Source organism: Melopsittacus undulatus, chromosome 3, assembly GCF_012275295.1.
Source record: "Melopsittacus undulatus isolate bMelUnd1 chromosome 3, bMelUnd1.mat.Z, whole genome shotgun sequence".
NCBI lineage: Eukaryota > Metazoa > Chordata > Aves > Psittaciformes > Psittaculidae > Melopsittacus > Melopsittacus undulatus.
In genome coordinates, this window is record NC_047529.1 from 70,951,075 (window position 1) to 70,963,238 (window position 12,164).

At 41.3% G+C, this 12,164-nt stretch overlaps 1 protein-coding gene across 2 annotated transcripts; it reads right to left on the bottom strand.

Moving 5' to 3' along the window:
* Nucleotides 1–187: 187 nt before the first annotated feature.
* LOC101870186 (pantetheinase) lies at nucleotides 188–10,082 on the bottom strand. Of its 2 annotated transcripts, XM_005154743.3 has the most exons (8): nucleotides 10,047–10,082; nucleotides 7,869–8,109; nucleotides 7,646–7,776; nucleotides 5,600–5,792; nucleotides 3,865–4,156; nucleotides 2,807–3,180; nucleotides 898–1,068; nucleotides 188–649 (listed from the first exon to the last, which is right to left on the bottom strand). In XM_005154743.3, the coding sequence occupies exons 2-8, from the start codon at nucleotides 8,079–8,081 to the stop codon at nucleotides 521–523; spliced, it is 1,503 nt and encodes a 500-aa protein (XP_005154800.2). In that variant the 5' UTR covers nucleotides 8,082–8,109; nucleotides 10,047–10,082; the 3' UTR covers nucleotides 188–520. The 2 variants fall into 2 exon arrangements, with proteins under 2 accessions (XP_005154800.2, XP_030909882.2); XM_031054022.2 differs by lacking the exons at nucleotides 7,869–8,109; nucleotides 10,047–10,082 and having other exon boundaries at nucleotides 5,600–5,770; nucleotides 7,646–7,748.
* Nucleotides 10,083–12,164: the final 2,082 nt, after the last annotated feature.

The window sequence follows — 12,164 nt, forward strand, 5'->3', positions numbered from 1 at the left end:
ACACAATAAAACATAAGAAATACAAATAGGAGAAACATGTATAAGTGGGGTAGGAGCAGACTTACATAGGTCAGCATAAAAGGTTGTATATCAGAGACAAAACATTGTCAAGCTTTTTTTGTATAGACTTGTCTCAAATCACATCTTTAGTTGTTTTATTTACTGGTCTTATAATAATCTGCCATTATAAAAGATGCAATGCTATTTTTAATAAGAATGTATCCTCTGGCCCACAGTACAGGTTTTCTGAGGGCTAGAAAAAAAAATCCATTAAACAGAGAGAGAAACAAAAAACTGCTGTTTTGCACTATAAAAGACTGGTAATTTTATGATATAGAAATAGATACTTCTCAGTAAGTGGTATCAGTAAAACAATATTGCTGCATTATTACTAAACAAAGGACATAGATAAGAAGTTTGTGCAACTGGAAAGAAGAAATATAATTGGGATTGTTATAGTAGAGGATGCTGTATCTCATTTGGACATAGGATTAATAGCATACAGCTTCAGATGGTAATATCATGAGAAGGCTGGCAGCTGTGGGTCTTGCTTCAGATGATCCTTTTCATACCACCGTCCAAAAAGTGTCACAGTGACGACTGGTTTTGTTGGTCTTGTCTTACTTGTCAAGCGACCATCACTCAATACCTGATTGACAAAGGTAATTGAAGAACATGGTTAGATATGAACAGACTAAGAGCTCAGAAAAATGTGACAAAACAGGAAGAGGTAAGTCAGACCGTATCTGTTATACAAACTAGTGATTTCATTAAAAACTATTTAATAGACCTGATGATTCAACATGAGCAAGTTCACTTTGGCTGCTTTGAGACACTTTATTCCATTACTATTGCACAGAGAACCTATCATGACACAGCTCCAGTATGTCCCATTACCTGGAACTCCCCAGGGGCCAGCTGCACCCCACTGTACAAGACTTCTGGAAAGACATAGTTGGTGCCAAATGTGCCGCTGAGGGAGAACATCTCAAATTTGGTCTGAGCTGTCTCCACCGGCTGCCCACACGTGTTCAGGTCTGTGCTCTTGCACTTGAGCAGTGTGCATATCTGCAGGGAGGAAGATGTAACAACATATTTAGCAAGACAAAAACACTCTAGTAGGAAAGCCTTGTGTCATTAAAACCCGTGTGCGTTGGGGCAGGTGACTGTCACAGGATCTCTTTCATCATCTTTAAGCAACTCCTTTTTAGCTGTAGCATATTTTTTCACTCTTTGATCTGACTGGGCTTATTCCAGAGCTTCATTACCTTAGTTATCAGAAATAACCCATTACTGATGTAAGTGCTGCCAGAGCAACTTATTTAATCCCTGAAGCCTAATCCTGCCACTTCCACTAATTCTTCCAATTGCCAGTTCTCTTGTTTGAATGATCCTTTCCTACATGTCTTTGTAAGATGAGTTTGTGAATGGAAATGGTAGACAAATGAAACAAAGTCCTCATCATGAGTACATTGTGCAACTGTACACACAGGTCCTCCTACTGATATTTGTATATGTCACTAATAACTATTCTATGATTCTATGATTAGAAGGCCTGGAAGTCCATGGGAAATCTGAATTTGATGTTCTTCATCCAAACATTGGTGTCAAATATGTCAGGAGATACAGTTTTGTCTTAGTAGTTGCAGCATACAGACAGAAGTAACAATGGCAATGTTTTCTTTTTGCCCTTACAGTTAATTATTCAGCTAATAAATGTTCATGGAAATCATGAAGAAATATGAAATAGAGCTAGTACTCCTGTGAAGAGCCAAAACATGTTAGCTGGTTTTGCAGACAGGTGACAGAGATTTTCTGTTTGTGTCAGATATTGGGAGACAGAAGAAAAATTTGCACACATCAGAAGTATTATTCATCAGCAAATATGGTTTTGGGTTAAAATGTAAATAAGCAGAGAAAAAAAAGTTAAAATTCTATCAGTATGTTTTGGGGAAATGAAAAATAAATACTGAGGGGAAAAAGGAAGAATAGGAATTCCTCTTTTATCTAGAAAATTCAGTACTGGTAGAGACCATTTGGCAGCTTCCACAATCACTGCAATAAGTTTTCTAAGTGAGCTCATTAAGAAATGAATTTATTCAAGGTACCTTCTTAAATGCACTAGATGAGCTGTTTGCTGGCTAAGACTTCCCCCTATATCCTGTCCCAGCTGCTATGCAAAGACCATGTGGACAAATAGAAGTAATTAACTAAAAAAATGAATAATCTGCTGGCACAGTAACTTAATTATGAAGGCAAAGAAGATTTTCTAACGTGGCTTTAAACAAACTCAACCAGGATGAAACTATGTCTTCCCTACTATCTGATTAAAAGAGAAGAAGAGTTGACATTTCCAGTAAATGTCATATGCCATTTCAGTAAATTTCATTGCTGTAATTTAAGTAATAACAAGAAATTAACATCTCTGTGACTCTAAATTAACAAATTATCTCATAAGAAGATATATGATAAACTGACTTTTTTAACAGCAACTCTTTGATGAAGATTACAGAGGAGATTCAGACACTTGCTGCAGACAGTCAAAAAAGAGGACCAAAATTTATCAAATATTGCACACCTGAATAACTGGTGAGTGCACTCTGGGAACCCAAAAGAGGTTTAGAGACCTCTCCACTGCATCTGTTGGATATAAAAGTAATCAGGTTTGGATGTTTTATCAACTGCTTCCTGCTGCTAACAAATAAGACTCCAGGATTGTAATTGTCTTTTCCCCCCACAGAGTTGAAGGTTTCTCCCTGTAAAGATGATTCCCAAAATAAGTAACCCTCTTCCAAAGAATCATTACCTGCAAATAGTACTGTCCTTCAACAACATGAAGCCCATCAAAAGCACCCAGCACATAAACTTCATCTTCTCGTTTCTCTGCCATCTTGTAGCTCAAGTGACAGCAGAGGTCTTTCTGGCAAATGGTTTGATTCCCCTCAGGCTTAGCGAGCTCCGTGAAAGAGAACCAGTCATGGAAGATGAGTCCTCCAAAACCACTGTCATTTGGTGAGAATCTTTCAACACTCAAAGCATATGAGCTCCAGTTGACAGCCGGTGGGAAGGCAGTAGAAAGGCGAGGGTGTGAATCTAATTCAGCAACAAGGAGGTGACCATCCTCGGTTTTCATATTGTAGTAGTATGTTCTGGCTCCGTCTGGTGCATAAATACCACTCCCTGAGGAAAACACAAAGGTCAGTGCAAAAAGAATAAAAAATTTTCATATTGGCCTTTTAATTGTCGCTATTGTTATTTTATCCACTATTTTATAAATAGTACAGAAATTTTAGTCTCACCAAAGCTGACCACTAGCAACTCAGTACACACAGTTCATGCTTTAGCAAAAAATAACATTTATTTCCCTAGGTGCAGACTTCCTAGCAGTGTTACTGCAATAGGTCTGAAAATTTGTTTTTAACACTTTTCCACCTGTGTTAAATACAACTATAAATAAGTCTTTCATTTGGCCATAATAAATGAAGCCATGTATGCAGTTTACAAGTATATTTGCAATTTGACATGCAGTCACAGACTTAGAGGTGGAGAGGAAAAGAGCCTTAAGTTTCAGTAGTTTCTACTCATGTGGAAAGGGCAGTAACTAACTACTTGTTTTAGAGGCACTAAAAGAAAGAAAGGAAAATTCTAAGAACCTAAGGCAAAGAAAAGAAAATACACAAGTTTGGTTGTACATTGAATGGCACCAGGATTTTAAACATGACAGTATTTATCAGGTTTTAAATTTGGTGACTAAACTGTTCACCTTCAGATAAATAGTCTACATTTTTCTGCAAATCACCTTGCAGCTCAGGGAATAGAGATTTATGGTTATAAGATCTTTCAGAAAGAGTGAGAATTAATTACCTGTCATAGATATGCTGGTACGGTGTGTATTTGCAGCTAGGAAGTTGACACCCATGCCCATAGCCCAGGCAGAGTGAAATTCAACCGCAGTCAGAAAGGGCAGGACATTCATCCAAGCTGTTGGGAAGAGCACAGTGTCCACCTGCAACTTGCTTACTAGGACCACAGCAGGTTCATGGAAGAGGATGTCAAAGCAAGTGAAAATGCCAAATTTCCCAAAGGGGGTCTCAAAGGTGATGGCTTCTGGCTCTTTTGGATAATTAAACTGAGTTTCTGGAATAAAGAGATTGTACTGTAGGGGAAGGGAAAAAAAAAAGAGGAATTCGTTAAAGACACTTACCACAATCCTAGAATCGTTCCCTAAATGACCAGAGAAGTTTTTTGAAACAGAAGAGCTTCTGTTTGAAGCCTTCACATGTAGGAAGTCAGGGTAAAGTTTTGTGATCACCGTAGTGCCCAAAAGGTGGATATGGGGAGACACAGATTGCCCTGGCATCTAGCTAGGAAAGCAACTGCAGGTCTGTTGGTGTCAGCCACCTGCAACTCCCATAAAAGTAATCTTTCCACCCTCCCCAGCTAGTTTGCAATTCTGGTGACCCAAAACACACACAGAAGAGAGAGAATAATGGAAGAGGAGCATGTGAGATCTGATGCCAAGAGACACAATTGGTGACCTTGGTGTGGAGACACAAGAAGGACTGGGAGCACACAGCACCAGCAGGAAGCATAAGACAGTACTGGAAGACTGCAGAGTAGAGAAGAAAACAAAGGCTGTAGTGATGGGGGAGAGGCAGATGATCTCAGCCAACAGAAAAATGCAAGTTTGGCATTCTCAGCTTTCCAACATTTTCCTTCTTCCTTCACATTCACCTTTACTAAAACAGTCATTTAATCTCAAGGTGGCCTGGACGATAAACATGTTCACCGAGCCAGAATAGAGGTCCAAGTTTACCGAACTTCTCATTCAGTGGCACACGGGATCAGACTTGCATTATCAGTGTCCCCTTCACCCAGTTTGCTCACACAGAAATATCCTGGCATCACCTCTGAAGAACTAGGTCAAATACTGTGCCTAAAGTGCATTAAATAAATAACTGACTTCAGTTTAGCCACATCAGCATGCTATCTGTCACACGGCCTCCAAACAACCTTGATGAACCTTGTAGGTAGGCACATAAAACTGAAAGAAGATACTTTCATTGGGTGAAATGTTTTAAAGCCATCATCTCTTTTTGCACCTAGCTTAAGTCTACGGTTTTGTCCAGATAGTTCTGTGCTAGAACTGTGCTGAAACATTGTCAGAAAAAAACTGTATAGCAAAGGGCCTCTCTTCTTAAAATCAGACTACTCATGTAAGACAAGATGCGGAAGAATATTTTAAAACCTGGAACATGAAGGGGTAGGCCAGTGGAAACCTGGTACTGAAAACTAAAGCTGCTTAAGGAGCAGGTTTTCCAGTAAGAGGGAGTTAATGGACTGAGGAAGCTCACCAAAACCATATGCCACTAAACCAGACCCGAGCAATCATTTTTCATTTGAGTATATTTTGAGAAACATGACAGTAAATGCAAATCTGGACTCAACAATTCACAGCAAGAGAGATATTTTTTTAAATTATTATTACCAGAAGCAAAAAATCTGCCACAGACAATGACTGGCATTTAATTCTCTGGCTAAATTGAGACATTTCAGAAGTAGTTGAAAAACAACTCCTGATTTTCCAAGGCCACTTTACCTTGTGGTAACGAGCCACCAGTTTTCCCTCTGGGTCAAAGACGACATCAGTGTTGTACTGATAGCGACCATCCTCGGGGCAGCTGGGATCACTCGAGTTGCATGGCTTCTTGTCCCCAATGTTTGCAACCACATAGATGGAGTTATTCCTGGCCATGCAGCTGAGTCGTTCCTGCACCGGAGCAGGAGCAAATCTGATGTATTTTAGGGAACACAAAAAACCAAAAAAGCTGACAAAATTTGTGCTATCAGTGGTGTCTATCGCTGGAGTGCTGAGGGCTCATGGGCAGCTCCTTCAATCCAGCAATCATGGCAGGTCAGGCAGATACTTAGGGTTGCTGCAGCACTTCCTCAGGTTGTTTCCTGCACCTTGGTGTAGGTTCTGGAGCTCTCCCAGTGGCATCCAGAGGAACATGCCACCCTGGTGCTGCCTGCCAGAACCCCTCAGTACCCAGAACATGCACTGCAGCAAGCAGATAAATTCTAGGGCTGGGAACAGGCAGAAGAGCAGTCACTGAGCAGAGGAAGAGAATAAGTTGGTGTCACACAAGAGAATACCTTAGCACCTGGCAAGGAAGCATCTGAGGACCATAACTCTGAGCCCTCAGCACATGGAGTAGATTCGAGCTGTGGAATTAACTGCCCATAACAAGCCAGAAAGAAAGTAGTCATCTGCCTCTGTATGGTGGCAATCCATACTGCTTTGCAAGGAGTGCATGGGCCACACAAGAGGACCAGCATGTAAGAGACATATATAGCACCAAGGAATAGGATACTCCAGACTGTAATGACAGGCATTACATTTCCATAAGCTGCTAATGAAAACCCTGATTTAGAACAGTGAAGAGACACAGAGACCACCTCCACAAAAAAATAGCTGAGTGAAGAACAGACTGGCACAGATTGCCCAAACAAGTAATGGATGCCCCATCCCTGGCAGTGTTCAAGGTTGGACAGGGCTTTGAGCAATCTGGTCTAGTGGAAGGTGTGCCTGCCCACGGCAGGGGGGTTGTAACCGGATGTGCTTCAAGGTCCCTTCCAACCCAAACCATTCCATGATTCTATGAATAATTAGAATAACACCTGGTTAGACATGCTGCCACCCCACACCCATTGAAGACTATGCATATTTTAGCTGCTGATGTCTCAGTAAAAAGTTGTACATCCTGCATTTCTCACCAGTGTGAATATTCCTCCTGGGCCACTGAGGAATTACATGCTCAGATGTAATAACATGCTCTAAGTAGCTCATCATTGAGCAGATGCAGAAAGCCATGGTTAAAAGGCAGACCACAGCTCTAGTTCCATGGCTGAGCACTTACTGCGTGCTGTATAGATCTGAAGTCCAGTGCTGAACCATAAGTTAGCTTGTCCTTGCTGGAACTTGATACTTAAATGACAGATCACATTCTGCAGTACTGAGACTCTAGCAATTCAGACTGTATCTTATCTTAATTGTGAAAAAGTAACATTGGAAATTTATGGGTTAGTATCAATTGGAGGTTTGGACTTTGACTACTAACCTCACTAACCTCACCACCTCTGCTATTAGCTGCTCAGAAACTAGTTCTTGGCTGTCCACAAAAACGGTATGTGTGTTTCTGTCTTAATATGGCATTTGCGAAAAAAAACCCAAACAAATTAACAAAACAAAAAATAGCGCTAAGAATTTACAATCATCAGTTCTATTCAAAATAGTGTGGAAAAAAAATGAAGGCAAATGAGAAGCAGAATATTTTGGCATCAAAACTTTCCAAAGTACAAAAAAAAGGACATTTGCTCTACATTCAATAAACCAAATTCTCTATATTGTTTAAATTTCTCTTTAAAGTTTCTGATTAAAAAAAAAAATTAATAGGGTTCTTTCATCAATTATTCATGGACATGCTATATATTTTATCATATAACTTACCTTCATATGCAACTTTAATTGAAACTTACTATCACATCAAAAGTGCTAGTTCTTAGGCACTTCCTAGGAGCAGCTCATGCACGACTCCATAAAACACTAGCTTAAAAGCACATAAATCAATGCAGAAGAAATCACCTTGTGGGGTCAGTGCAGGGAATCCAGTTCACCCCTGGATCAGGAATATCCTCCAGGTACGGGTAGATGGTGTCTCTTGTGAAGTTCCAGCCATAAATGCCATCTTCAGGAGTCACAATGATGTGGGCACCCTGGCACAACAAGCTCCGTTAACAACTCACCCATCAACAGACAACCAGGAGCAGAAAACACTAATTGACAGCACTCACAATACACCTAGTACCTGCTGGGCAGCTTCCTTGATGGCCCCTTCCAAGACATCCATGTTGCTGTTCATCAGGGCCAAAGCATCGTCAGGAGAAACAGGCTTAATAACAGCATCTGGCAGGATGACGGCATGCTCATAGACGGCTGCAATGAAGGTGTTGGAGGCAAGGGCCTGAAGGACTGTGAGTGCAAACACTGCAGTGTGCAGGAGAGGCTGGGACGAGAGCATGGCTGGTGCCTCACAGCTCCCTAGATTGCTTTGAGTTGTGGACAAACAGCGTAAAAGAGAACATATAGAAAAGACAAGAGGGACAAAGTTTAACTTTGAAGGAGGAAGAAAGTGCTGGCCTTTCAAAACATTACTTTGGAATCAAGTGTCACTGGTGACATGTGGGAAAGTAGAACAGTACACAGTAAGGATGTTGCAACTGAGTGAGACTGAAAAACTGGGTTAAGCCACGATTGTGTCAATATAAAAATAAATCATTAAACAAGTGTCTGGAAATAACAGTCCCATTTTTGTTACACTTTTCTCTGTCATTGATTGCAATAGATTTTTGTTATCTATGTTGGCTCAATTCTGACATCCAGGTTAAAGGTGGATGTGTCACCCCTGGAGCTAGGCTTCTGTGAAGTTTAAGACACAAAAGTGAGGGTCTTAAAAAATGCTTTATTCTTAAAAAAAGGGTCTTCATATTCCCCAGTTCCTGTGCTATGCGTCAGTATGTGCAGCTTGTTTCCCTGAGTTTCTTTAGACCAAAATCTGCACTAGCATCTCATGTATTTAGATGTAATACACTTAAGCCTGCAACAGAACTGGCCCTTGCATGCATTCCAGTCGCTCTCACAGTTGCTTCTGTTTAGTTGTACATCACCTTCAATGGCCTTGCACCAGAAAATATGCATCTGGAGAGAATGTTTTCCTTTGAAATCAGGCAGGGAAGTACCCATTGCCTGGCTGCTACTAGCCTGAAGCAGAAGAGCAGGCTAGTTCATCAGATGCAGTGGCATACCCGCTCCTCTACTCACCTTTCCTGGCCTCAGAAACATGCTATGTATTGAGAAGCCTTCATTTTTAACCTTCAGTTCAGTTTAAATGCATTTTTTACCTACGAATTTTTTTTTTTTACTTTCTAGTAGTTGCAGTGTTCTGATTTGGAAAAGGTTTCCCGAATAGTGGGAAGTAGAACAGGCTGTTTGCCTTCAGCTACAGCAAACTGTCATTGTAGAGCTTGACATTGTACAGCTCTTTTTCTACAGAGCACTGTAGACAAGAAAGATGTGTGGGTGAATGCAAGCACCAGACAGTTCCCTGCAAGAGTAGCACTGACTGAGGATTTAAACCATTAGGAATATTGTTTTGCATCTTGTAACGTTCACCTCTAAGTACTTCTCTACATACATTACTAGACACAGCATACTCATTCAGTAACTTTAACTATGAGCTTTTAAAAGGCTGCAACAGAAATTTCAATGATAATTGAAGTAATGTAGCTTGAAAGCCTTTACTCCCATCCCTGTTTTCCTTACCAAATGAGTATGGATTGAGTCACATTAATGGCAATCAGACAGAAGTCTGAAGGAGGAAGCAGTAAATACTCCCTTGTTTAGCAGCAGCAAGGACAGCAGTCAGTCCAGAAAGGTGACAACCCTGGGAGGGCTGAGCAGGAAAAGTTACAAGTGGAGGGCCAGTGTACTGCCCTGGAAAGTTCAAGTTACACTGTCAGGACAGGGGGGAGCTCTGTCATACAGTGGGAAGGAGGCATTCCTGTCTGCCTCTGTTCCAGCAGGCACCACCACCTCCTGCCTGCACAGCTGGGAGCTCACCCAGGAACAAGGAACTAATGACAGTTAAAACAACCCACCAAGCCCCCAGAATAAAAATTAATGAAACTACAACAGTCCTGGCTACACATAGCTGTGGGCAATGTAAGAGGAAACTTGCTGTCTTGGTTTAAACCCAGCTGGCAACCAAGTACCCCACAGATGCTCACTCATTCCCCCCTACCTGTCCTAGGTGGGATGGGGAGGAGAAGCAAAACAATGTAAAACCCATGGGTTGATGTAAGAACAGTTTAATAACTAAAGTACAATATACTACTACTATTAATAATGATAAGACAAATAACAAAGGGACAGAATATAAAACTAGAAGGGTAAATAAGCACAAGTGCTACACAGTATAATTGCTCACCACGTGCCAACAGATATGTAGCCTGACCAGAGCAGCAACCAGTCCGTCCCAGGTAGCTTCCCCCCAGTTTATATACTGGGTGTGACATGCTGTGGTAGGGAGCACCCCTTTGGCTAGTTTGGATCAGGTGTCCTGTTTCTGCCTCCTCCCGGCTTCCCGTGCCCCTCCTCCCTGGCAGAGCATGAGAGACTGAGAAGTCCTTGATTGGAATAAACGTTACTTAGCAACAACTAAAAATATCAGTGTGTAATCAGCACTATTCTCAGGATAAAACTGAAAGAGAGCACTGCACCAGCTACTGGGAAGAAAATTAACTCTATCCCAGACAAAACCAGGGTGCTTATCTAGAGCTCCCTCTACTTTTCACACCTCCACCCTCCCAGTCCACTTGCCCCACCCCTGTACTGTATTCTTTCCCCAGCCTCTGTAACTGCCTGAGGATGGTGGTTATCTGAGGACTTACTTTTGTGGAATATGATGCCATTTGATGGTAAATCAGCTTAGCTGTAGAGGCAGTCTGTCTTCAGATTGTGATCCTGCCCCTTTTCTTGTGCTAAGAGAGACTTATTCAAATCTTGCTGTGGAGAAGTCTGTGTGAAGGGTCCTGCTTTCAAACGTTCAATCATTACAAGGAAGTGAGGACATGCGCAGCAGGGCTGAGGAAACCAAAAGCCACTCATTTTTAGCCAGAGCACATAGTTACGTTGCTTAGCTGTAAAAGGGCACCATGTCCTGGTGTGTGGATACAAATGTAATGCTCCAGGATTTTTTCTCCACCAACAAGCAGAGTGTTTTCCATTACTTCTATCATATGAATCCTAGAGAGTTACACTTTAATACATTTACAGACTAAAATCTTGTGTTTATAATGCTGACTTTGTTTAGAAACACTGTGTCTTGCATCCTGCAAGTCCATTTTTCTATGACACTGGTCAAATTAAATGTGAACAATGTTTTTATTTCTGAATAAAACTACAGAATAGACAACTGAATTAATTGCACAAAACAATCTTATTTGTGCCACCTGAAGTAATCCAGTCCACTTGCTTAGGAAGTACAGTCTGCAGGACCCACACCCACACATATGTGAGTGAGTTCAATCTGTGCAAGCTGTTCTTCAGCCTTTCCCAACACCTGCCTGCAAAGCCTTGACTCTCCCTTGCACTACCATGAGCAAACATTTCATGGGAAGACAGACTGTCCACCTGCAAAATTTCTCATTTTGAGAATTTCTGACAAGGACCCACCTGGCTACTTGAAAAAGGTGACACAGTTACCAATAGTTTCATGGAAAGGAAATTTTTCACACCCTGAAACTATGGCCAGAAAGATCCAAGAAGACTCCTCGAACCGTAAGCTGGGGCATGGCATGATGACACATTACACTGTGTGTCGGGTTGAATAGCTGTGTTTTAAAAAACAGGTTTTTTTTGTTTTCAAGAGTTTGTGTTTCAGAGTAAATTACAAAAGTTCAGCCATCAGCCTTTGAAGGTTTTGCCAAACTCTGGTTTAGGAAAGCGTCTGTTCAGATGCTCAGAGCTGGGGTAGGACAGTGATGTGGAAATGACCTCTAATACTCCACAGAAAATTTAATGCAATAAAATGTTGGGTGCTATTGGGCCATATCCCACTCTCATGTACCTGAACCCTAAAGCAGTAAAGTCAGAGGAATTTACCTTCTATTGTCCCCAGTGTCAAGGTAAAGCCTACAACAACCTAAACTATTATTTAAAAACACATGCAGAACTGTCCAGCAGTAATTAATTTTTGCTGCAAAATCAAGTCAACAAATCAATGTGCAGTGATTATGTTGTTAGAAGGGGTAACAGGTTGAAACGTAAACAGCAGAGGCTTAGACTGGATATAAGGAAGAAATTCTTTACTGTTAGGGTGGTGAGGTACTGGAATGGGTTGCCCAGGGAGGCTGTGAATGCTCCATCCCTGGCAGTGTTCAAGACCAGGTTGGATGAAGCCTTGGGTGATACGGTTTAGTGTGAGGTGTCCCTGCCCATGGCAGGGGGGTTGGAACTAGATGATCTTAAGGTCCTTTCCAACCCTAACTATTCTATGATTCTATGAACTTGATAAACAAAATGTCATTATAATTATACGTATTAA